Consider the following 27,921-nt stretch of genomic DNA (forward strand, 5'->3'; position numbering starts at 1 on the left):
CCTCTCTTCTTCTCTCCCCTCCCCTCCCCTCCCCTCTCCTCTCCTTTCCTTTTGTTAGCATAGTTCAGTGTTTCCCAAGTGTGTTTTCCAGAATACAAGGTCCATGGGATGCTCAGATGGGGGATGTGGACAAAGTTTAGGAAATATTACATAGAGTCACTCATCTCTTAGAATTTCCTGATGTACTTTAACACTTTTTAGTCTCAAGAAATGGTCCAAAATAGGAAACCTGTTTACCCCAACCCCTTCCAAAATGATTTGACTGTGAAATATATATTATATATATATATATATATATATATATATATTAACATTCCAGACACCTGACTTTAGAAACAAAGGAAGAAGTACCAGTGATGAGAATGTATTGAGGAACGAGGGGATATGGTTGGGCCAACATAGATTTTATGGGACACTTTGAATTTTTGCAGAATTACTGATTTATTTATGCCATGTTCATTTTCCACTTTGCAGGAACATTAGTTAAAAAATGCTTTGTGTCATTTTGAACTGTATAGTCTATAAAAATTGTTAAATTTTTATGAATGGATTATCCTTTGAACATGCATAATGTCATTTTGAGGCTGTGGAAAACTTACATATTTTGAGATATCTTATTGGATTTTTAAAAAAAATTCTTAGAAATTGCTTTTCTTGGAGTGAGACATTTAATTGAAAAGGTCATTGCTCAGAAATCACTGTGATTCCAGATTTTTCTGTCTTCTCATATATTTTGAGAATTGCTATTGTCACTTTTAATAGCTATCATGAAAAAAGTTTAATATTAGAAATTCATAGCAACTACATTTCTCATATAATCTGCCAGACAAAACAATGTATTTAATTGCTGGGAAAATACAAGACTGTTTTATGTTTTTAATTTGAATGTGATATATATATATATATATTTCCAGTCCTTTATCTTTCAAAACTTATGAAAGGAAAAGTGCAATTTGAAAAGCTTTTAGGATGCAGTATTGGAGCAAATGGGCTCTCTGATGCCTGGGCATTTGATTTGTTCTATTTATGATGGAACATGGGAATATTTTAAAACTAAGATAAATAGTTTCAATGTTGAGAACCCCATTTTGTTAATATTGCTGTGTTAAATGTGTAGGTACTGAACAGTCAATGAAATATGAGACATTTTACCCAGTGACATTTTAAATGAATCTCCTTGTAGGGGAAGCCTGTGGGAACACCAGATGCTGGTGCTTATTTCCGTGTGCTCGCGGAGCATGGAGTAGCTGCCTTGTTTACAGCGCCAACTGCCATTAGAGCAATCCGTCAACAGGACCCTGGGGCAGCCTTGGGGAAGCAGTACTCTCTGACAAGGTGAACTCGGGATGCACAGGGCAAATGACATTAAAAACTGCAATCAGAATGAATAACTGAACATCCTATATATTTTTTCTATCACTGCAGTACCACTATGGAAAGAGCCAAAGGTTCTGAATGTTAAGAATGACTGTTCTAAACATATCTTTGAAATAGTTGGAAATTTAACTATACTGTGAATATTTTTTAATGCCATATCCTGTTTATTTCTGTTCAAATTTTATCAAAATAGTTCTCTTTTTTAAACTACTCAGCTTATATATTTTCCTTAAAATAAAATGCTAAGTGTAACTTAAAATAAGTATGTATATATATATATATATACATATATGTGTATGTATATATATACACACATATATATATAACATCTGTCTTTTGAAAATAGACTAATAGTCTAAATAGAGGGAAATATTATTTGATTTCACTTATAGAGATAAAACGTGGAAACTATAGTCCAAATTACTTATGTTGAAAGAGTGAAGGAAATTATTTTTCTATTGTTTTGTAATAATGTGCTCTGAATAGTTTAGGTATTTTTGTGCTGGTTTATTGCCATTCATTTTAGTTTAATGATATGTATATTCAAAGATAATTATAGCAATTTGTGTCTTCAAGGCAGTTTCCAACATCGAATCTTATTGAACCTTTTTGAAATAGGTCACTGCTATCATGAACTAAAAGTATTTTGTAGTTTCTTCAAGTCAAAAGTGGGTTTGAATTAAGTCAGTTTGAATTTTTTAAATTAAATGCCAGATGTTATGAATTTTATGCTGCTATGGCCGAAGAAGGGGTTAAAACAGGTATCATACAGCAATTGCAGATATAATCAAGAAGATTTCAATTTGGGCAGGGTCAGTGGTTTTGTTTATTTGTTTCTTTTTCCTCTGTTTTTTTTTTGTTTTATGAAAAAATGGATCCAGATTTACGTAAAGTGTTCATAAAATGAGCATACAATGTGTTCATAAAACGAGCATACAATGTGTTCATAAAATGAGCATACAATGTGTTCATAAAATGAATCTTCTATTATATTTCTATTCACTCTCTCTTTGTTCCTTTATTCACTACATTTCAACTTAGTTTTCTCCATTTCAGTCAAAAGAATAGAAACATAGATTTTGGTAAAAACATCTGAGGTTATGTATCGTCTCCACGTCTTAAGACAATTCCAGGGGTTTTGAAGAAACAGTGACTGTTGTTCTTGCAGTGTCTCTTTTCTGACAAATGCATTCTGATTACAGGGCATGTAGATGTGTGGCCAGCAAGCTAAGGTGTCTTGTTTGCTGCATCATCTTTTCCCATTTATACATGGGTTTTAGATGATAACCTTTACTGTAAAGGCAAGAACCATTTCTAATTTGCCTGAAATATAAAGCATCAAACAATACCGAATGAATACCTTTTTTTTTTGAATACCTATTAAAACATCACTCTTTCAAACTAATAGGTATAGACATGGAGTATGAGATTTTAGGGTAAGAGAAATTGCAATAAGTTCCTCCAATCATGCCCCTTTGTCTTTAGGCATCTAAGTTTTTCATGATGATGTGAACCTATGTTTTTAATAGATATTTAGGAATGCAGACTCTATAAACAGCCTCAATTATTCAAATGACTACTATTAATAAATGCAAACACTTGCTGATCACCTACTATGTGCTAGGCATAGCAGTTAAAGTTTGTTATCTCATTTGGTTATAACAATAAGTAGGAATTGTGATTATTCTCATTTTACAGATGGGTGAAGTTAGGGCCAGAGAGTTTAAGTAACTCTTTAGAAAGAAAGTAACTCAGGCGATCTGACTAGAGCCCACACTCCTAACTAAATTCCATGAACATACTCTTCCTATGAAAGGTAAATTAGGAAACTAACTTGACCCAGGGATTCTTGTCATTCATGGCATAAGTGCAGCTTTTCCTTTTCATATATTTGTAGTCTGTACAAATAATACCTTCACTGATCTACTTTGATAGATTCTCACTTGTGGACCAAAGAGAATGTTAGAAACAGAAGGGACCTCCAAAATCCAACTATCTCACTAGGCAACCAAGGTCCAAGAAAAGTTGTTTGGGTTAGAGACAAGAGAGAACCCAAGTTAGAGGACCCAAGTCTTCTCACACAGCTATACTTTTAAGTTTATATTTACGTTCAAGACATTTCATACTAACTTACTGAATGGATGTTCTCTTGATATTGTAATTGCAGGCTCATGATTGATTTGCAGTTTGCTTATCTCTCCTTCTATAGAACATTTTAAGTGATGAAGTTTTCTTTTTAAAATGTTACATAGCTCATTAAAGATTGTTTTAAAATAAATTTAAAGATGTTCCCTCCAATTTAAGAGGGTACTCTGAAATAGGTAACTAACCAGAACTGTAAGTTCATTTTATCAGACAACTAGAGTTTGGAAAAATAGATGAGAAATCATCTAGTGTAATGATTTCATTTCACAGTAGAGAAAACTTTGGTACAAAGAGGTGAAATAACATTCCCAGGATTACAAAGCTACTCTGGGGCAAAGCTGGGACTAGGCAGTATGGTATGGTAATTTAGATTCTGACTCTGGAGTTAGACTCCCTGGGTTCAAGCCTACCATTTACTGGCTGTGTGACCTTGAGAAAGTTATATAGCCTCTCTGTTCTTTTCTTTCTTTCTTTCTTTCTTTTTGTGGACTATAAGAGCAGTAATAATACAAGAATATAATGAAAATAAAAGGTACATAATCCATGCAAAGCACTTGGAACTGTTCATAACATAGACTGCCTTAGCAGTTATTATCATCTTCTGCTTTCTTATTCACTGCTCTTTTTTGTCACATCATAGTGATTTATTTTCCCATGATCTTCTAGTTCAATTTTAGTAAAGTTAGAAAAAATTCTGTGCTGGGGTTTCCACTCAAGATAACACAGTACCTTGTACTTTGATGCAGCCTTTCTTTCCCCATTACACAGCAATGAGAGATACTATGAAAAACAAGAAGCAGAGCATCAGAGCTGAGCTGAAAAATAAACTTTTCTGTGGACTGGAAATGGATTAGGTTTGCAAAGCGGTAAGGGTGGCTGACGCCAGAGGCTTGCTAGGTGTACAAGCATGCATTGGCAGAGTAAAGGGACTCAGTATTACCGTGCTTAGGTCATGGAGTCAGAGCTTGCTCAGTGATTGAGGATGGGCTGGGGTGTTCCTCCCCACTCAGGAAAAGAGGCTGATAATAATGACTGTCAGTTGTTTTCTGGTACTATGACATATAGCAAGCTTTGGTCTAGGGATCTGATTGAGACAAAGCAACCAGAGACTGAACCAAACTGCCCATGTGTCATCCTAGAATAGGATCTGTGATATCCTGAGTATCACTGTGGATTAATAATTCTGAATCATCATTATGGCATTGGACCTCTAGAGGATAGTTATATCACTCACAAACCTATTGAACAGAGAAGGTGAGCGTAGGAGAGAGAGAGAAGGAGAAAAAAACAAAGACAAAGAACTTCTATTTCAAAAGAGTGTGGGAAATAAAATTCCAAACACACAAAGAACTCTAATGCTAATAAAATCAACAGAACATGGATCCATTCCAATTGAGATTATTTTTGTAATATAGCCAAATCAAATGTGAAAATAAGTATATTAAGGATAATCAGAGTCATAAACTAATAACTCTTATGTAAAATTATTAAACTTGGGTATGAAAAAATTAAAAAGTACAATGGATAGTGTAAACTAAATAAATGAAACAAATATATGGGCACAAGGAAAGACTGTTAAAAATTACAGGATATTATTGAGGAAACTACCCAGCATGTAAAACAGAGAGACAAAGTAATAAATCTGAAAGAACTGTTAAAGAGACTTGGAGGGAAGAATAGGAAACTACAAATGTATCTAGTAAGAATTTCAGAAGAAAATGGAAGAATCGTTAAAAAAAATGAAAGTTGAAGAGCCAATAATTGAATATGTTACTGAATTGAAGAAAGATGTGGATCCTAGTTGGAAAGTGCCATCCAAGTACTAAGAAGGTTAAATATAAGTAAATTCTCATTGGACAGGTCATTTGAAAATTGCAAAACGTGAACTGAGGCTATAGATAAAATCCAAAAAACTACCAGAGGAATCAACAGAGCACCAAAGAGGAAAATCCAAACTGATGCCAATAGATGCTAGATGACAATAGTGAAAGATCTGCAAAGTTCTGAGGGAGAATTGTTAAACAAAAAACTTTTATTGAAGACTGAGGGCAAAATAGAAAAATGTGCATATGGACAAAGCTAAGAGAGCTTGAAACCCAGAGACTTTCTTGACAGGAAAAATGCACACAGGGAAATGGTATGGGATATGAAAAAGCAGCAGCAAAAACTGATGAAATATGTTGTTGAATTTATATAGTTGTTACTGTACTAATTATAATTGGATATTATGTTTAAACAGAAGCCAAAATAAATGCAATAAATAACTGTAACAAAACGGTGGAGAGTTTTTTCAAAAGGTAATTTGAATTTTCTAGTGGGGAGTAATAGAAGAAAACAGAATGAAGGAAAGATGGAAATAACCACAGGGACGTTGATGGAAAAAAATAATGATGTTCTGTTGTGTGAACTAGAGTTGATGAGGCATCACTGAAATAATCTATTTTTATTTAACTTCTGTTGGCACAAGTGAAGATTAATATTCTCTTGTTTGGTAGTTTATGGACCTTGAAAGAAATATTCATTTTAGTTTTCTTCTGCCCTAACTTTATTACCTCAGAATTCTTCACCATAATCTATCTTTGGCTTTTTATCCATTACTATGCAGCTTCCTGTGTATTTTGGAATAAAATTAATTTAACAACATAACCATTTTTCTGTTTCCCTTTTTGCTTAATTTTCAACTTAATTTGAGTCTTGAATTATACTCAATTTTATATAGAATTGAGGAAAGAGGTATAGGTCTCATTCACATTAATCTCTCTCCCCCTTTTTTCTACTCTGGGTATTGTATATTATCATTTTGTTTATCCTTTTAGTATTATTCATCTGGAAGTAGATTCATCTTTCCATGTGTTACCATTATCAGAGCATCTCCCATATATTGAATTAGTATATAACAATCTAGGGAAGTATTATCCAATAAAACTGATGTCTACAATATAGTAGGTACCAGCCACATGTCACTACTGAACTCTTGAGAAAAGGTTAATACTATGAAGAAATTGATATTTTTAATTTTTTTCAATTTTAACTAATTTAAATTTTAAATAGCCAGAGGTGGCTGGAAGCTACCATATTGTACAGTGCAGAGACAGGACATAAATAATTAATATGGGTAAATTTACTCTCCATAGAATCCAAATTACTGTGAAAAATGGCTAATTTTCACTTAAAACAATTTTTTTTATTGTGGTAAAAGTCACATAATATAAAACGTACTATTTAAACCCTATTTAACTGTACAGTTCAGTGACACTAAGTACATTCACATTGTTGTGCAACTCTCACCATCATCCATCTCCCAAATATTTCACCTTCTAAACTGAAACTCTGTCCGCATTAAACACTAGCTCCCCATTCACTTTTATGAAATGAATTTGTAAACAAAAATATATTTTTGAATTTTTTAATATGGGACATTTATCTGTTTGTAATATTAATAAAATAATGGCAAGGTCATTAATGAGAAATTTCACTGTTGAAAAATGTTTCAGTTCCTTTTTTGCAAGCCTAAAGGACTAAATGTTCTTTACAAAATAAGAATATAACTCTTGCTCTTAGGCATGAGTTTATCTTTAAACTAACTTATAATTTATCTTTCAATTATAGATTTATACTAAGAGTTTTTAAGTAATCATTTGGTTATAAAAATATAAAATTACATATCATGGTTTTGTTTATTGCGAGGAATTAGGTGTTAAGTAATATTGAATTAAATATTTATTAGAAGATTTTAAATTGTCAGTCATGTCTTATTCCTGAATTTTATCTTTGTTTATAATGTGTTTATACTCATTAATATTATACAATTTGAAGTCTGTAATTGAGAAAAATAATAACTTTGGGGCAGATTTGGGAACTTTAATACAAAAGTAGAGTGATAGTTTCTAGTGTATCTAGGGAAAGGGGATCATCTATACTATTTGATGTTTTTCTAAATTACCAATGAGCCCCAGAATTTTCCTCTGCTTTTGGTAAATAGTAAAGTGGTTTTAATGGAAATGGAGGGATTTTTTCTGACTTGCAGAGAAGGCAGACACCGCTTCTACTATTCTTTATTGAATATCACACCTTTCTATTTTGCTTATTAGCGCCATTATGAAGATTGCTGTCATGATGATACTAATGTAATTAAAAGATAAGAAGAAAGGCAATAGAAATGTAATGCAAAACAATACTACGTTTAAAGATATATAATGCTGAAATTTATCATGAGATAAGGAATCAGTGCTATGCATGGTTTTTCATTATTACAATCAATTATTTAAATTAATAGAAGTTTACTTGGCTAGGGAAGAAAAGCCAAAAAATTAATTAAAACTTGTAAAAATGCTGGTAATATCAGGTATGAATTATCCCTGGATTAGCCAAATATTATTTTATATGGTGTGCTAACATTTTTAAGTGACAATATTTTGCATTACATTTTCATTAATAAATATTTTTGAAATTCTATGTATTAAGTTTCATATATAAACTAATCACATGACTATATGGATCGTCCAGAGCTCTTTGAAGTAATCTGTGGCTTGGCAGATGATGGAAATGTGACCTCTGATATCCATAAAACTCTTCCTTTTGGTTGTTCTTTGCCTGTACTGTTAGAATCAGCCAAACCTAGCATTTTACAAATTTTAATACAAATCATCCAAATGCACAATATTCTTTTTTTTTCAGACAGCAAACTATTGGAAATTTACTTCTGCCCTTAAAGAAAAATTTGGGACTAATAAATTCTGTTATACATGTGCTATTACAAAGAAAGAAGGTGGAAAAGGTACAATATGCTCCAGAAAATGATTACACCTTCAATGAAATACAAAGAATAGCTCCTCTGTTGGTTAGTAAGAAAACCATGCTTGAAACCCCTTGTAGTCATAAACGGCAAAAATACAACAAAAATCCCAATATGTACATATAGGTGTGTGTGTTCTTTCTGTTCTTCAAATTTCCTGTGATACTATACAACAGCAATATGGTATTTGAAAGTTAATCTATTGATAAAGTGTGAAGCATGTATCAATGATCAGTCGTTAAAGGTATCTGTTTCGTACAGTTTGAGGCAGCACAAAAGCAAGCAATAGTGGACATTTTCAGTCTTTTTTGCTTCTACAATTTGTCATGGATAGCCGTGTTTTCCTCCTAATCATGTTTTCTTTAATGTTACTTTTATTTAGGGTCAGGTATTTGAGAGTTTGGGTTTTTGGTTTATTTATGTGTTGGTTTTTCTTCTTCCAGTGACATACAACGTATTCCTAAAAGGCTTTTCAAGGAAATGGGAATTGTCAGTGGTAACAAGTCCCGTTGCTCAGACCTCCTAGATTATCCCCCGTCTCCACCTCCACTTTTTTTCCCCAGGGGTCCCCGGGGGCTGCCTGGGTTCAAGTCTCACCATCTCTGTGATGGCAGCAGCCTCCCAAAGCCAGGGCCCCTGGGCCCCTGTCCTGACCTTCCTTCTGTCCTCCCCACTCCTGCCAGTGGCGTCTTCCTAAAGCAAAAATCTCACTGTGCCACTCTCCTGCTTAAAATCTTTAATTAGCTTTTTTTTTTAACATCTTTATTGGAGTATAATTACTTTACAATGGTGTGTTAGTTTCTGCTTTATAACAAAGTGAATCAGTTATACATATACATATGTTCCCATATCTCTTCCCTCTTGCGTCTCCCTCCCTCCCACCCTCCCTATCCCACCCCTCTAGGTGGTCACAAACCACCTAGCTGATCTCCCTGTGCTATGCAACCGCTTCCCACTAGCTATCTATTTTACATTTGGTAGTGTATATATGTCCATGCCACTTTGTCACAGCTTACCCTTCCCCCTCCCCATATCCCCAAGTCCATTCTCTAGTAGGTCTGTGTCTTTATTCCCGTCTTACCCCTAGGTTCTTCATGACCTTTTTTTTTTTCTTAGATTCCATATATATGTGTTAGCTTACTCAGCCATAAAAAGAAATGAAACTGAGTTATTTGTAGTGAGGTGGATGGACCTAGAGTCTGTCATACAGAGTGAAGTAAGTCAGAAAGAGAAAGACAAATACCGTATGCTTTAATTGGCTTTAATTAGCTTCTCACCACCTTCATGGAGAAATCCAAATTCCTTAGAAAACTCTATAAGCTCCTTCATGACAAGGCCCAGGCCTGCGTCTCCAAATGGCATCACTTGTTCCTCGTTTACCCTAGAAATGCATAATATTCTTAATCACAGAAGTTTAAAAAAATCAGGAAGCTGATAGTTTGAATAAGATACAATTAAGATATGTTCATATTTTTCAGTCATAAGATTATCAACAATATGGCGTTTATATTTTATTTTGTCTTGTTTTTACACAGCATCTAAAATCATAGCTGTATCAACATCATTTTAAACTTTAAAACTTTATACTAGTTTTTCTTATACTTTACCTTACTTTTAATAGCTTAATGTGTTACTATTTATTTCATCCTGCTGTAACATTTCTGTCTGATGAGGTCATAATTGATAATCCAAATTTTAATTTCAAGCAAGTTATAAATGAATACATATTTGATTACCTAAATTTTAGCTTGAATTGCAAATATATATGTAGTTTGCTTAAAGTTTAAGTACCTAAAAATCCCAGGTATTTTGATTGATATCGAGGTCATAAAGATGAACGATTCTAAGGAGCTCACAGTGCACTGTGAGAAATAGGCAAGAAGCAAACAACTATAGAAGAAGATATATGTTTGTAGCAGAGGCAGGAAATGCATGTTGTTGGAGAACAGAGTGAGAATATTTGAATCTTCGTCAGATCTTCATGAAATGATGTAAGTTAAGGAAGGGTAAATAGTCTTCTGTGGCTATACTACATTGTTCAGGATGGGTAGGCAGGTTTTTATTTGATTAGTTTTTATTTATTTATTTTTTTGGGTTTTATTTTGATGATAATGAATTAACTCTTATACACACATTCTTTGTTTTTTTGTTTTGTTTTGAACATCTTTATTGGAGTATAATTGCTTTACATTGTTGTGTTAGTTTCTGCTGTATAACAAAGTGAATCAGCTATACGTATACATTTATCTCCATATCTCCTCCCTCTTATGTCTCCCTCCCACCCTCCCTATCCCACCCCTCTAGGTGGTCACAAAGCACCGAGCTGATCTCTCTGTGCTATGTGGCTGCTTCCCACTAGCTATCTGTTTTACATTTGGTAGTGTATATATGTTCATGCCAGTCTCTCACTTCGTCTCAGTTTACCCTTCCCCATCCCCGTGTCATCAGGTCCATTCTCTACACCTGCGTCTTTATTCCTGTCCTGCCCCTAGTTCTTCAGACCCTATTTTTTTTTAGATTCCATATGTATGTGTTAGCATATGGTATTTGTTTTTCTCTTTCTGACTTCACTCTGTATGACAGACTCTTTGACAGACAGGCCACGGGGGCATTGAGAATAGAAGAAAAAAATAGTCATTCTCTCAATGAACCACCAATAGTGTCAACTCATTTCTATTTTTCCTATTTCATCCTTTCTACACTGTGGCATGATGTTCCCTGCAAAGGATTCTTCATCTTAGTAATCATATATTCTTTTTGATAGGAGTCTTTTTAACCTGGAAGGCCACAATGGCATTTCTTTTTAAATCACTAATCTTTCCTAAATATGTCCTTGGAATAGGGGAAATATGTGTTGAAATCATAATAATCTTTACCAAAGTAACTCATGAGAAGGAGCAAGTGCATCATATTTATGAGCATATTTGTTGCCTTAGCTGATACTCCAGAGTGTATTTTTGTGTATAGACTTAAGTAGAATACAGCAATCAAATTTGGAGCTAAAATTAGCAGAGATAATGTCAAGAGGAAAAAGGTTTTTCGTTTTTGATTATTAGGTGAATATGATAGATATATTACAAAGATCAACTCAGTTGCTCTTCTCAGAACTGAGAAGCTGTAGCTGTGAATTCTACTTTTGAAGCATCTCTTTCCAGTGCTGTGCTATGCATTTAGTTATACCGCGTCCAAACAAATAATGCCTCTAACCATTCTACAACCATTCTACAGTGTTTTCCTCTGACAGAATTAATGTGATTAGATTCTACAATGTTTAAAAGAAGGTCGATGAAATTGTTTCAGTTTATTTTCAAGGAATAATTTGAATTTACTCTCTCTCTAATATTCAGGTTCAAAACATTATTTGTGGCTGGAGAACGATGTGACGTGGAGACCCTGGAATGGTCCAAAAAGGTCTTCAGAGTACCTGTCCTAGACCATTGGTGGCAAACTGGTGAGCATTTTCCAAACACGTACATAAATATTGCAGACACGCTCAGAGGCACTGCAAGGATAGGAGGAAATTCTGAATTATGACCATCAGGCACAAACTCAGAAATCAGGTGGTTCTGGTTTCGATAGAAATAAGCAATTCTTTGATTATCTTTTTGTTAAAAAGTCTCCTTAAATGACATTGATGCTACCATTCTCTTGGTCCCTGGGTATAAAGCCCTGAAGACCACTTTTGCTTCTCATCCTCTTTGCTTCTTATATCCAGTGAGTCACTAAATCTCAGATTTCCCTTTGGATTCATCCCATCTTCAGTACTCCCATTGCCTCTGAGCTGCAGCAGCCACACTGTCATCTACCCTGATTTAAATGATCCTCATCACTCATCTCTGTGCTCCCTGCTTTCCTATAACCCTGCACACTGCTGCAGGAGTACTTTTTTAAAGCACTGTTTCTTTTATAGGATTTCCTGTGGTTCTCTGGCTCTTTTCTTATGATCAATAAAATCAAATCTCTTCTGCCTAGCACTCAACAGACAAATGTATTTTCACCAAAACGCTTATCATTATATCTGTAATTTATTTATTTACTTATTTATTCTCTATTTTCCTCCCACTAATTGATCCTTGGGAAACAGCTTGTCATATTAAGTGGATAGAATAAAACTTTGGTACAGATAAAAAAAAGACTTTCTGCTGCTTCTTTTGAGGAATGATTGTATACATATGTGAAAGTAAGTAGTTTACCTGGAATCTGTTTTCCTTGTCACCGAATGTAGTGATTTTGTTGGCTTTTCCATTTGGCCCACTGAAAGTAGCTATAAGTTATCAGAGCCTTTACAGACTTCCTGTGTGTATACTTCAGTTCAGTCCTACTCAGTTCAACTAATTAGATCAACAGTTGTATATTAGTATTTTCAGAATTTCCATCTTCTGAGCATTTTGGGCAGGGCATCAAATTTGGATTAAAAAATTAATAAAATTTCTAGCAAAAATTAGGTCTGATTTTAAAAATTCTAGCAAAAATTAGGTCTAATTTTAATATCTAGAAGATCAAGTGAGAGACTAAAACTGAAGTTCAGTGTTTAATATTTTAGAACTCTGATTCTGATAAATTATACTTTTATATTTTCTTGGATATTGCTCTTTTGGAAAATGTGTTTTCTATATTCATTATAATATGAAACATAAAATGAATGATCAGAGCAGAATACATGTTCTTTAAATAAGATGCAAATCAGAAAGAAAGTTTCTGTTGTCTGTAATTTGATTTGCTAAGGGAGAAATTTCTTATCTAAATTCAGATTTGTAACTATTTGGGAAATAAAAAAAGGTAAGATTCAATATGGAGAAAGAGAAGTGCTATGTGTAAAATACATAAAAAACAAGCGAAGAATTATTGCCTCTGCAAAGAAGAGTGTTTATAGACTTGATGAATCCCCTATTCATCCAGAAAGTTCTAACAGTTATTTTTCTGAGCGTAAAGAGGAAAATATTTTATCACCTTTAAGATGGTTTTCCAAGGTGGTTTTCCTTTCCTGGTCAACATACAACTTGTTTCCAGTACACAATGACCTCACACAAGTGCTTGCAGAAGAGTTCTGTTCCCCACCCCTGGCTCCCTTAAAGGTGACTATGCTAAAGCTTGTTGAAGGCAACCAACATATTAATAAATAAAATTATGATTCCTTTACTTTTGCTTATTGATATCGTTGCACATAATAGCCTGTGCAGATGTATGTAGTTAGTGCATCCAGCCTTACAAAAAAGCTCACTGAATCCTGAGAAACAAGCATAAGAGGTCTCTGGTGGGTACCGAGTTCCACATGAATTTGCAATTTTTCTTTGACGTATTGTTCAGAAGGAATTAGTAGACACATTATGTCAGTGTGCTTTGAATGGCTGCTCATTACTGTGGAAAACAGAGTGTATTTCTACTAATAACGAGGGATTCTTTCCATCCCCCACATTTAATTTTACAGCATTTGATATTGTGTCCAACTGAAGTAACACAAATACATACATAGGGATAGGTATGTAGGTAGGTAGGTAGCTAGCTAGCTAGGTTAGTGGTTTTGTCCTTTATAAAAGAAATTTATCCTACGTGATGCAGGTGTCTGCTACTAACAGAAAATTTAGTTAGAATCTTTATTTATTTGCACAGAAGAAATCAGTTCAGTATTTTCAAAGTTGTATGTTGTGGTAAATAATTGCAAAGTGATACTGAAGTTTAATACTTGCAACTGTTCACCTTTCTTAAGGTGATATCAGATTAATGGGGGGAAAGGCAAACACTTTATGGGTTATTATTAACTCTTAGAAAAAAGAAAGAAAAATTTGATATTTCTAGCACGTTTATGAATTTCCTAATATTTTACGTATCAAATAGATGGTCATGCCCTTCCCCAAGAGGTAGATCAGCAAAAACCTGATCACATTTGAAGGAAGATTAAGCTTTGCCCAAAGGAATATTTTTCTTTATTTAAAATTTCAAGTCTTCTACAAGGTTGCTGTTACTTGTTATTGACTTAGAAATTGATATTATTTTATACAATCACACACTTTTATGAGCCTTCCATGCAATGCGTAATTTATGAATTTGCTCTCTGATTACATTAATATATGTGTACAAATGAGTTGTTAAGAAACTGTGATGTGTAATTTGGAATTAGTCAGGGGTATGTCAAGTAACTAAAATGTATGAGTGAAAATTGATTAGTTCCTGTGACTTGGGCTATAAGAAGGCACTCTGCAGTCATTCCATTTATATTACAATGTTGTTTTTGTTACCCAAGTGAAATTTGTATTAGCAACAGCAGATTTCTAGTGACTAACATCCTCTTTTGATCTGTTAATATCAACACTCTTTGATGTCTGATTTAAATAATACCTAAGATTCTAAATTGAGAACTAATCTGTGGAAAATCCTAGAACAGATCAACTCCTTATAGGGACATTTTAATAAAGAATTGTCTCTGTTCAACACCACTGAAGCATTAACCCCTTGTTTTGGATTGTAATAATGTAAACATTTAATGCTCTCATGAAGGAAATTGGTCTTGCTAAGTTTATATAGGAGAGTTGTATATATTTGATTCATAATTCTGGGTAATAGACAAATTGTCATTTACTCAGATGCTTTATCTTTATAGTAATTTATCCATAAGATGATTGGAAGCATCTGGATTATTGACTGAATTTTTCATTTTTTTAAATAGGGGTTAAGAAATAGAGGTGCTACAATCATAATTTGAAAAGGGGAAATTAAGAGAATTGATAGTTGTTCCCTTAAGATATGATAATTTGTGTACAAAGAAATAAACAGCCAGAACTTCATTACCCTCAGTTGTACAATCACCAGATAAAACACTGCACTGCTATAGATCATTTTTAGTACTAAGATGAGCTTTTCCAGAAATCAAACAGCACAAAGAAAGAACTGTCAGTGAAGTGCATTGTGTCCTTTGCAAGAATTTCTTTTTCTTATTTAAGATGCCTATGAAGGAACTGTTTTCCTTTTGAGTGAATCACCTAGTACAAAAAAAAAAAAAAAGTTAAACAACTAAGTACTAAAACCCAAAACATAGTAGACCTTATCCCTTTTTGAAGTTTCCTCCTTCCTTTTTCCCTTCCTTCTTTCCTTCCTGTCTTCCGGCCTTCCCTTCCCTTCCCTTTCTTTTTCCTTCCTTCTTTCTCTCTTTCCTTCCTGTTTACTATAAGATATGGCACTAGTTTAGAAATGACTGCAGCAAAAAAGTTTGGCATCCCACTTTGTAATGTTATTTAATTTTATGTAGAAACAGTTTATTCTTTTACTTGCCACCAGTCACTTAAATAAAGATAACCACTGCAAAGTTAGAACACTCAAATTCCACAGTAGCTTTTATAAGGGACAACTTGGTTAAGGGTTTAGATCAAAAGAATCAATGATTCTTTCCACCTGCTAGCAGAACAAACCTGTGTGGTTTCCATCAGAAGATACAAACCTTATGTTAAAGTGTTTTAAGTGATGCCCTCCACCCCGTAGTGACGAAGTAATTGAAATGAGGTAATGACCACCAACTTGAGTAGCACTGGGAGATTTTGTTGTTTGTTTTGTTTCCATCACTTTAATGGAGGAGTAAAATTCTTCGTAGAGTTTTTAAAACCCCTAGGAGGGATTTCAATGAGAAAATGGTAATCTCCTAATGGATTGAGACATTGGTGGCCATTGATCTTACTTTATCTGCCTTGAGCCACCTTTGCTGAGTTCTTATATCTTGAAGTATTCACAACATTTCTCTCCCTGTTTGATTGAACTGCTGCAGTTTTAGTTGCAATTGCTAGTTCTGAAGTAACTATATTCTATATATAGCCTAAATGCTCCTCCTTTGAGGAAGAATCTGATAATTCTGGATTTTACTAAAATGGACCCACAGGCTCCAGCAAACTTCAGTCATGCTGATTCTTAAATCAAAATCATTGATCCTAAAGGCACACACATCCTAATACCATATTATTAAAATGTGTCAAGGCTACTTGACCTGATAATCCTTATTTTTGCGCTGTTTGGTAGGATATACTTCCTGAGGATAGACAACTGGGACAAGAGTTCTAACCCACAAAAATTGGTTAAGCTGACCAAATTCAGTCCTTATCCTTAGGTGTATCTGGAGAAGATCCATTAGCCTAGGATTTTTTAAAGGCAGCAATATCTTTTATTTACAAGAATCAAAACCACAAAATGGAATAATTCATTATAGTTTAATAACAGTTATCCTAACCAGAGATCTCTATGAGAAGTGATACAGGCTCAAATATAGTACTGTCTCATTCCTCCTGGGTAGACTAAATGTGATTTAAGACTTGATAGGTAAAGTGTCAAAGTTTAAGCCACATTTTTTTCTGGATCGTCCTCTTCCTTGGTTACCCTTGCATTTTCACACTTTCCACTTTCAGGCATCTGAACTGATATACGTACTGAAGAGGAATTTCCATCTGTCAGTGTGTAGTTCTGAGTTTAGTCTGTGACAGGGTATTCTCTTCATCCCTGGAATTCCACATTGGGAGTTTTATGACTCTTGTTATTTCTGCCTTTCTTTAAACCTTGTTACACCCATGTGCTAGTGTGTGACTTTCTTCCATCTTAAACATACCTAGCTTGTGCCCCATGCAAAATCCTGTATGTTTTCCTGCAAAATGGCTTCCTAGGGCTAAGGGATAAAAAGCTCTGTATGGCTGACAATACAGCGAGGAAAGTATCTTCTTGGTGACTATCTTGATGACTCTATCTTTAATTATTCAAAAATCTGTTCTCCGTGGTTTGGGTGCCAATAGCCACTAGCATACATTCCTTTGGTTGCAGATCTTGAAGTAAAATATTTCTATGTACAACCAAATGCTGCCTTCCTAGGTTTTACTTTTCAACTGTCATTCCCTGCTTTCTGGGTTTTACTTAATATTTTCTGAGCCCATCAAATTCGGGCTGTGGTGGTAGGGTTTGGTTAAAGTATAGGCCTGCATTTTCAAAGACGGTGGATTGAAGTAGACTTTTGAAATACACACTGTGGAACTCAGGGTTAGACTGGATAGGCAGTGCCATTGCCCCATGAACTGGCTTGTCCAGAATATACCCTATGATGCTTTCAAATAGCAGAATGTAAAGAGTCTTTAATAATATGAATGAATCACTATTGTCTGATGAATTTTGTTTTTCCCAGCAGAGTGGTCAAAAATAAATTCATCTCTCTTTTTCATTCATGGGAAAGAAATTGTAGATAGTTTGGCATGAGAAGTTGTGATTGGGAAGAGCAGTCATATAGACACAGTGTCATGTCAGCAATGTTCAGCTAGTAAGACTGTGAAAGTATTCATCTGGTGAGGGAGGAAAAATGTCTTGATGTCATCTTTGTTGCCTGGCAACAGCATTTTTTTTTCTCGTTTAGAGCAAGTCTTCGTTAGTTTAAAGTAGGTAATTGTTACTGACAATTTGAGAAGCAGGAGCTTAGAGGTAAGCTGTGTGAATTTGGTTTGTGGAAGGAATAATCTTTTGTCAAATGTTAGGCTTGGTGAGGCTTTCTCTCTTTGAAATGAATAACTGTTTACAAATTATTAATCCATCTGAAAATGAATATCCCAAGTCACATAGCAGCCATTGAATCAGACATTTTCATCTTTACAGCATTATAATGTGGGAAGAACACCAAGTTGGTGTTGTTTTCAGATATGATTACTATACATGAAGTAGTTCAGATATGTATAATTGCTTTTTAGAATCCCTATTTATGCTCATTATTATATTAGTGATAATTTTTGACAAGAGACTAAACACTAAGAAATTGATTAATAATATGAAGTTGGTTTGGTCTTTGAAATATCATTTATTTTAATTGTCCTACCCTTGCCAAGAATCTCATTTAATACACTCTAGAAAGGTGGAAATATGTCATGTTTTTGTAGATCTTTACGAGACGAAGAGTTCCTAAACCCTCCCTTAACAAACCTTATTGTCTGGAAATTTGATTTTCCCTTGTTGCATGTAATTCTCTGCACTGTGGGCCCTTTGGCCCCATGAAGTAGTAGTTGCCAATTCCTCTTTTGCTGTCCGTTCTAATTAGAAAACAACAGATGACTATTCTCCTTGGAAAAGCAATGTGGGTAGTAAAAAGTGATACTGAATCCCAATAAGACTGTTTAAATCCTGGTTTAGCCACTTACTCTGTAGCCGCTGGCAAGTTTCTAATCAGAGTGCACATGTGTTTGCTCACAGGCTTGTAGAAAGCTTGAAACGAAGTGAAATGTATATGAACAATGCAGCAAGTTCCTGGCCTATAGTAACATTCAATAAACATTTTTCTTTTCCTTTCCTTTCCTTTCTGTGAATAATCTTTCATGAATATAAAGGCCATTTTTAGCATCCTGGTCTGTAGATAGTCCAGACTCAAGAAAACTTAGAACATAAGAGCTCAATTTATAAATGAAAATATTAATCATAGAGAATTTAATTTCCCAGTGTCAGCTAGCTAGTTAACATTAGAACCAGAACTCTCATTGTTCTGTGTTGATCAGAGCCCTTTCTTCTTATGTTTTATCTTATGCTTTCATTAATACAGCATTTTTTATCTAATTCAACTACAGGTGATTTATGAGTTTCTCTTAAGGTTAGACGCAGTGTGCTGGTGAGAGAGTAGGATAAGACCAGTGTCTCTCAGGTTGAATTAATGGTTTGCTTCCAGTACCAAAAGGTAGGCTGCGTTGAATCAAGTATTTTAAAATGTAATTGTACCATCTCGTGAACACAAAAGATTAAATTGATTTTCTTTCACTGTTGTACATCTCACTGTTTCTACTTACTTTCTGCTACCACCATGCAAGTTATTTATAGCTTACAGTATAGATTTAGAGGTGTAGAGAATGGTTTCTTTACAAATTGCTTCTGTGCCCATAATGATGCTGTGATTAATATGACTCAAGGGCCCTGTGCCACTGAATTGATTTATTTCCAGGACTTCAGCTCTCTGCATGGGCCACCAACTTCTAAAATCCATACTGCTTAAATGTAGTGTTTCTAGAACCGCAGTGGGAGCACAATGGCAGATTTCCAGATGCAGCAGGAGCACCTATTTATAGAGCGGAACCTGCCATAATGTTCTTCCTCTTAGCCCTCACTCACATCTACTCTTCTTTCTGTGTTGTCTTTCATCTATAAGCCAAAACCCTGGGGGTTGTCCTGGTTTTCTCCCTCTTGCCCTGTCCCTATATCCAAACCATCAGCAAGGCCTTTTGATCCTGAGTGTAACTCCAACTTGGTCTCATCTTCCACTGCCACTCACCTGCATCAGACCACCAACATCTAACTGATTTCTTGCTCTGGGTTGGGATTCTCAGTTTAGTGTCACAGTTTGCAACTGAAGAGCTTTTTCTAAAGTGCAAATCTGAACAAATCTCCTCTGCTACAACTCCCCGAGTCCCCCAGTGTTCCCGGAATAATATCCAAATTTCTTACCATTTCGCGATCTGCCTTTGCACCCCCCTCTCATTTTGTTCCTTATTATTTCTTTTCTTTCACCCCTCGCCCACCCCCACCCCCCCAGCCCTGTAAGCTTTGCTCTGGTAAATAACTTGCAGTCAGTCCTTGGTGGTCTAATGTCTCAACTTTGTACATAACTTCTATTTCTGTTCGGCATGTCTTTCCATCTTTAACACTCTCTTCTCCCCAAAAGAAATGCATTATGTAGGTTGGATATGTTCAATAAATATTTGTTGAAGGACTGACCTTTGAATATCATTCTTGGAATAAGAAAAAGATTGTAACAGGCTTGCAACAGTAACATACAGTTTTTTTCTCTTTCCTGAGTCCTCTATTTCTCTTGTTCTCTTGTTCATTTTGGGATTGCATTGTGTGATTTGCTACTTATTTTTTAAGAACACTGATCTTAATAATGGGAGTCAGAGCCTAAAATTATGTAAGTATGTATTTACTAGTCAGAAAACATTTCCTGAGCACAAAATGTCAGGGATTAGACTTTGGTCCTGCTGATACAAATGGTTCTCAAAGCACACAAGAAGAAACCTGATTTCAACTGCAGGCTAGGAGAGTGTTTTCATATAATTACATGCACAATTCTTTTTTGAAAGATTTTGTAATATTCTTAATGTCAAGTGTTCCAAGTATCTATTGCTGTGTAAAAAATATTTACCCTAAAACCTAGTGGCTAAAAATAACCACCATATCTCGTGATTTTATGGATCAAAGATATGAGTAGAGATCAGCTAGGGATTTTGTGCTCCAAGTACTGTTGATTGAGACAACACAGAGAGAATTGTGTGGTGAATGAGCTGCTCTGGAGGCTCCAAAGTGGCTTCACTCTCATGCCTGGGACTGTTGGAAGGCTGGACTCAGCTAGGACTGTTGTCCAGAACGCCTGCAAGTGGCATTTTTAGCTTGGCGGACTCAGAGTAGTGGACCACCTTACATGGCACCTCACGGGTTCCTGAGACAGTGTTCTGAATGTCTTAAGGCCTGTGCCTATAAACTGACAAAACATCACTTTCACTCTTTTCTGTTACTCAAAGCCATCACAAGACAGTAGAAGAAGTATTAAACAAGTTGTACCCACCTGTAATCCACGACTGTGGAGAGATTTCAAGGTTGTGGGTGTAGCCTTTGGACTCTTCAATGTAATTTCTCCTTTGCTCACCATTCAGAAATGGTGTTAAGAAATTCTGTTAATATTTTAATGTGTATCTTGCCAAGATGTATATTTTTGCCCAATGTATATTATTTATTAAAAAATTAAATCACATTGTGCATTGTGCATTTTACAACATTTATCTAAACAATATTTTGTGAGAATTATTTCCTATCACTAGACATTTTCCTATGGTGTTTGGTTTTGCATTACTCCTTAATATGGAATAATTCCTATTTTTTTGGACAATCTTTTAAACTCTAGTATAAACAATACTGTGGTAAACATCCTTGATGCTTAATATTTGTGAGCTCTTACAAATATTTCCTTGTGTATATCCCTTAAAGTGGAACAACTGAGTTAGAGGCTATGCTCAACCTTTAAGAGTTTTTAGAAAAATTGCCATTTTTAAGGCTTTTTATAAGAATTGCCAACTTGCCTTTCAGGAATGCTGTATTGATTTGTAGAAACACTAACACTTATATAACAAAAGTGATTGTCTTTGGCTTGTGCGGGCAATCTGTCTCCCATCTACCACCTAACTGAGCTCTAGTCTTTCTGTCAATCTAGTGAATTGATTCTTGCTGTTCAGAAAGCCACAGGAATCTCTGTCGTTAACCAGCCATCCTAAAACAGCTCCCATCTGTCCATCATTTTCTCCCACGTCTCTGTTAAAGCCCCAAATTAAATAAACCTGATCATAAAACCTACATGATGCTCAAATATTTAAGTAGATTCTATTTGCATTGTTGCGATTCGTTAACTTGTTTGTTTAAAGGTCCACACTAGCTCACAACATCATTCAGACTAAAAACTTAAGGTCTTAAGAGGACTTTGAAGTAGTTTTACGTGAGCTGTCTCCTCACTACGTCTCTGACTTTATTTCCTGTTAATACTTTCCTCATTTGTTCTGCTTCAGTCCCAGTGGCTGCCTCACTGTTCCTCAAATACTCTAGGAATAAACCTACCTTGGTACCTTTGCACTTGCGGTTCCTTTCTCCTGGATTCTTTGTCCCTAGATATGTATAAGGCACACGTCCTCACTTCTTCCAAGTCTTTACTCAAATGTCACTTCTCAGGGAGTTTTTATCTGGCTACCCAGTTTAAAATTGCAATCCCTTCCCATCGCTTCTCATATCCTATTCTCATATCCTATCTGTGCTTTCTTTATGTTCTTAGTGGTTATCACTCTTTGACATGCTGTATGTTAGACTTTTGAATGTTATTATTGTTTGTTTCCCCAATTAAAATGTGAGCTCCATGAAGGCAGGGATTTTGGTCACTTTTGTTTATTGCTCTATCCCCAGTTCTAATGACAGCACCTAGCACATAACAGCTGCTCAATAAATGTTTGCTAATAAGTGGTATGTACCACCATTACTTCCATTTACAAGTATGAGAGACTGGACTCACTCCGTGTCACAAAGGTTCTTCTTCCTCTGCTGGGATGCAGTCTGGGTGAGCTCTATTTTCTTCTCTCCTCTGTATTCTACACGGGAACCTCATGAGTGGCACACTTATCTATGCCATTCTTCTCCTGCTCTGAAAGAACTATGCGAACCAGGACAAATTGTTTAAATTTTCTATGTTAGGCCTTAGTACTTTTCATCTGTTAAAATAATATTTCCTTTTCTCCCTATCAGCTTATACTTGGATTAAATGCAATAATATAAACAAAAAGCACTTAGCACATGGTACATGGCATAATTCATGTTTGAAAAAATTATGTTTATTAGTTCTCCTTTTCTTCCTTTAGAATTTTTAAGGAAAATTCATTTAGGTAACAGCTCACTAATGCAATAAGGTGGAGTGCGGCAGTAAAAACACTAAAATAATAGCGAAATGTCTGTATTAGCTTCTCATGCAGTGTGAATATAAAACATACCAAGGTAACTTATTCTTCAGAGCCTTCAATTTCCTGCCATCTTCTTCCTGGTTGTCTCTTATCTAAGGAAATTTTGCTGGTGAATTGCTGAGCATTGTCTTTCTAAGGTTGGACCTCTTTGGAAAGATTTCTCCAAATGAAGTGTCCAATTCTTTTCTTCAAAGAGAATGTTCTGGTTTGTTCAGTGTAGCTCTTTCCCAGTCAAAATGTGACATCTGGATTTCCTGTCTGCTTAGATAACTGCTAGCCAGTTAATTATAGCCTGGGCAGTGTGAAGCAGATGTTTTCAGAACGTCTTTGAAATGGGGCTTTGGGAGTCCTTTGGAGCTTGATTAAGGACTGCAGCATGCCTGGGGCTTTCCCTAACTGGAAGCCTGTTCTGCACGTGGACCTGCTGGGAAGCCAGGGTGGTTATACAGTCTGTGTGCATGAATGTGTGAGCATGCATCTGTGTGCCTACGGTGCAGATTGATCAGTTCTTGGGTCTTGGGCCGTTCAGGGGTATAAAGAGAGAAAACCAAAGTCTCTGTAACAACCATTATGGTCTTTCTCAACCCACTTTTGTCCTAACTGTGGCTGCTTATTATACTTAGATTCCTAGGAACTGTCATTTTGTCTGACTGTATCCTTTGCATGTCACTACCAACAGTTCATTTTTAATGCTCTAAATGAATATCAAAATAAAGTCAATAAGTGCTCACTTTGGCAGCACATATACTAAAATTGGAACGATATAGAGAAGATGAGCATGGCCCCTGCACAAAATAAAAACAACAAAATGCTCAGATTATTAATGTTCAAAGTATAAACTTACATTATCTTCTTGAAGTAACTGAATGGATAATACTTTTCATTGCCCTTAAAATTCAGTCAAAATAATCATATAGAAAAATATGCTTTTCATCGTTGCTTTACAATCATAAACTACAACAAAACAGCTGAAGGTTAAAGGTTATGAGGATGTAATCACTATGAAAAGATGCTTAAGAATCTCAGGAAGGATGTACAATGTCAACTTAGGCAGTAGATATTGACAGCGCTTCAGTTTCTTGTGTCTTTGTTTAAGAGTAGGTTTTATTCTCCCTTCCTTTTCCCACACTCCCTTCCTCCCAGTTTTCAGAAGAACAGAGTGCCCATGTCTTTTATAAGAATCCACACTGAGATGAGATGAAGCAGGGTGCAGTTACAGTTTCGTTGTTACAGGGTTTTTGTTTTTCTTTTAAGCAGCAGATACTAGAACCATTGATAGGTATTAGAGCCACTGGAAGGTACATTTGTACATTCTAGAGCTATGTGGTGACAAGGGCTGAGAGGCCTTATGGTGTTGAGAATTGTCAAGAGTTTGTACTTCAGATGATCGGAGTGCCCCTACTGAGCACCTGAACTTGACAAGATATGCTTTAAAAATAGAAGATTGACTTCAGAAGCTGCTTCTCACCACGGTGGGAGGCAGAGCGGCAGCATCTTGAAGGGGACATCTCTTTTTCTAATGTGTCTTAGTACCTTCTGTTCTTCTTGTCACCTTGTTGTGTCTGAGTACCTTCCTTTAAGCACCTCACTCTGCAGGGTTGCTTCCTGTCATCACCACTGCTCTCATCTCACTGCTCTTGCAGGGTAGCTGAGATAAATACTCAGACATTTTCCAAAAGGCAAAGGGAAAAGTGCTGCTAAATTTCCAAACCTGTGAATTTCCTCCCATGCTTTGATTGTGCTGTAGGGAGAATGCTCATAGCTGATAGAATGCCATGGTCATAAAATACCTCCCGATTTTTTGTCATGATATGAAAGTATTTGAGAATTCTTTGTCAAACACCAGCAATGTCTTCTCCGGTTACTCGCTGCTTCTCCTCAGCGGTGACCATCTGGCTTAGCACCTTAAGCACTGGACTGTCACTCAGGAACTGGGTTTTAAAGTTCAAGAGTTCATCTTCTGTTATTGATACCAGCTGAGCCGCCATCAAAACGTGAATAATAAACTGAACTACTCTGGAAGGTAAAGAACAGTAATAAATTCTTCCCATCATTCTAAAGTGATATAAATACATGATAAATAATGGTGGAAACCAGAGTGGAAGTACATTCTGAGTCCTTAGGAAGATAGATGTTTTTAATATCTTGGATTACTTTGGATCTGAATGGCTTGGCAGTTAATCCCTTGGGTGTATGTAGGTGTACATTTATGTGTATAATATTAAGCCAGTAGTTCTGAAATTTTTACAATCAATACCCTCTTATCTTACCCCCCATAGAGACAAGTCTCATATTCAAAATATTCTGGTAACTCCAAACTTGTATTTGCCAATAATAACAAATGCATCCTTTTATAAAAAATTATCAGTTTCAGAACTTATGATTATTATGTAATAGCTGCTGTTATTCTGACTGTTACAACTTGAGACAGAGAAGACAAATTTAACATTTCTGTTAATCAATGAAGGCTAATTGTGAATAAGTCTCTGGTCTTAAGGAAATAATCAGCATAAGATAAATAGCTTCCTTCGTAGGTTTTGGGCCTTCAGAAGTCCAGGAGCAACAGATTTAAGAGAAATTTGATAAAGCATTGGTAAATTCAGTTTTAGATGCAAGGTCTCTAGGCAAATGTAGTTCTTAAAAAATTAGAATATGATACTGTTCATATATTTTTAAAAATCTTCATGTTACCTATTCCAGAGACTAAACTATAAATAACAAATATTTTGCCCATTGCTGTTATTTACCCTGATAAAATAGCTTTAGGTGAGTTAAAAGAAAGCATCTTTTCTAGAGATTTTTCAGTTTTTAACATGTTTTGTAAAACTATCACAGTCATGTAATTCTCCATTCTCCATCCTGCTGATCCACAACTGAAAACACTAAGAGAGGCCTTTCTTTTCTTTAAAAGAAGCACTACTATATATATTATTCTAAATTTGTGTCCTTAAATTTTTAAAATGTCAATATCATATCAATTACTGGATCTGTTTCATTTTTAAATAGTTCATTTGGACCATTTATCTATTCCTCATGCAGTGAAATTCTGTGGAGGGAGGGGGCAGTGCAGGCACTGAAGAAACATCATGATCTCAAGTTGAAATATTAAATTATAAATAATATTTATTTCTCCAGAGACTGGTTCCCCAATTACAGCATCATGCATTGGATTAGGTAATTCTAAAACACCTCCTCCAGGGCAAGCAGGAAAAAGTGTTCCAGGATACAATGGTGAGAAATTACCCTGATTACTTGAAATATGTAATGTTAATAAATTTGGTATTTTTCTGTATTTAGTGTGAATCATATTGCTTGAAACATACTAGGTGCTTAATAAGTATTTGAATGAATGCCTTGTATTAAAAATGTCTAACTTTTTGTGATAACTTTTGTTATTAGCCAATTTGATCAAAAGTAAGATTGTAGACTTCTAAGGACATATGCTAAATGACTGTCATAATATAAGGCAAGTTAAGCATATGTATGCGAGACTAACACTTACAGAATATATGCTAGGTGCCAAGTACTTTGCATACATCTTTTCAACTAATGCTGAGGTATTAGTTTACCGATATTATTCACATTTTAGAGATGAGTTAGCTGGTGCCCAGAGAGACTAAATAACTAAATAACTAAATAACTAAATAACTTTCCTAAGGTAACACAGCTCATTAGGTCCTGAAGACAATGCAAACCATTATGTTTTATTTTGTTTGTTTGTTTCTGTTATAAAAGCTGCAGTTTTTCCCATTATATATGCTATCTTTTAATTTAGAAGTGATGATAAAGCTTTTGAATCTTGTTGGCTAAAAAAATGAATATAAAGAGTAAGGATTCTAAAAAGAAAAATAATTTCATCCTTGCTGGCAGTATGCGACAATGAGAAACACTATCTTTTCCATATTTGTTTTTAAATTATTGGTAGTGATTATAATAGTTCAATAATCCCCTGGATTTCACCTCCTAGTTGTATGTCTTATACAAGGTGACTTATTTAAGTTATACATTGTTACACAAGTCAAACATTCAACTTCCTTATTTCTAAGTGGGAATAATAGTGCTATATGCTTCATAGGGTTGCTGATGGAACACAATGAAGCACTAACATAGCAGCTGCTGGTAGAAAGACTGAACTGAGTCTTTGCTAGTAGTGTCATTAATATTTCAGAGAAGCCAGAGGGGCTGACTTGATTTAGTCTTACACATTCATTTTACAGACAAGGAAAATGAGGTACAGAAGTTACGTTGTTTGCATAAAGTCGCACAATTTAGCTTAAACCCAGCATCTAGGAACAGAATATAACTCCTGCATACAGTTTGTATCTGCATGTAAATTACAAAATTTAGAGATGTGTTTTTGCTTCTCTAATGTAAAAATATTACATTTTCCTTCTAGGACAATGACTGGTTAAGGATCATTTGGTTTAACCTAGCAGATATATTTATAAAAAGACATGTAAGATTTTTTTTTAAGGGCAAAAATAGATACTCTGTGAAGTCAGTGACTTCTCCAGGCATGGAAGGGTGAATGCAGCTTTATGAAATCTTCCCTTTGAAGGGTTCTGTCATCCCTACTCCTTTTATTAGAAAAATTGCTTTTGTGTTGAACCATTTTTAGGGGCTGATGACTGTGGGAGATGTTAACTACGTTCCCTTTCAGTGTTTCAGTACCATTTTCATATCCAGCTGTAAGAAAGAGTTAAAGCTTTGATGCCTCATGGAATTTCAGTACAGATGTTTCTCATTGTCTGAAAGCCGTTGGCTTACAGACAGCACAGCTTAAACGCTAGAACTAAAGTATAACCAAAGAAATAATGACTTCATGACGCATGATTTTTATGGTTATTCAGAGATTCAAAAGTATAATGTAACATTTAATATTATAATGTTAAAAAGCCATATCCTTTTGGGAAAGGAAAGAAAATCATTTTTGTGTGAAAAACATTCAACGTAATGTAATACTTAATTTCACATTCATTGAGTATCTTATGCAAGGTTATCACTATATTTTTTTTCAAGTAATTATTGTACAAGCCTATGAGAAGGGAATTTTTTCCACTTTTTAGATAGGGAAATGGGAGGGGTAATAGAGCGAGAATGTGTTCCAGGGCGCATAGTAAATTGGCCACTGTA

The 27,921-nt window shown here is 35.1% G+C and overlaps 1 protein-coding gene and 1 pseudogene across 3 annotated transcripts in view; both read left to right on the forward strand.

The window, feature by feature from the left end:
- Positions 1 to 27,921, forward strand: part of ACSS3 (acyl-CoA synthetase short chain family member 3) — a 148,444-nt gene that overhangs the window by 91,971 nt on the left and 28,552 nt on the right. For 2 of the 3 annotated variants that reach the window (XM_029205886.1, XM_029205884.1), the window contains exons 8-10: positions 1,184 to 1,335; positions 11,665 to 11,768; positions 25,924 to 26,019. In XM_029205886.1, the coding sequence (XP_029061719.1) occupies positions 1,184 to 1,335; positions 11,665 to 11,768; positions 25,924 to 26,019 (352 nt within the window). The remainder of the gene's footprint in view (positions 1 to 1,183; positions 1,336 to 11,664; positions 11,769 to 25,923; positions 26,020 to 27,921) is intronic. The other variant, XM_029205885.1, reaches the window with a different exon arrangement.
- LOC114886241 lies at positions 23,512 to 23,610 on the forward strand (annotated as a pseudogene).

This window comes from Monodon monoceros, unplaced genomic scaffold (genome assembly GCF_005190385.1).
Source record: "Monodon monoceros isolate NGI ecotype Baffin Bay Population unplaced genomic scaffold, NGI_Narwhal_1 Super_Scaffold_6, whole genome shotgun sequence".
NCBI classification, from domain to species: domain Eukaryota; kingdom Metazoa; phylum Chordata; class Mammalia; order Artiodactyla; family Monodontidae; genus Monodon; species Monodon monoceros.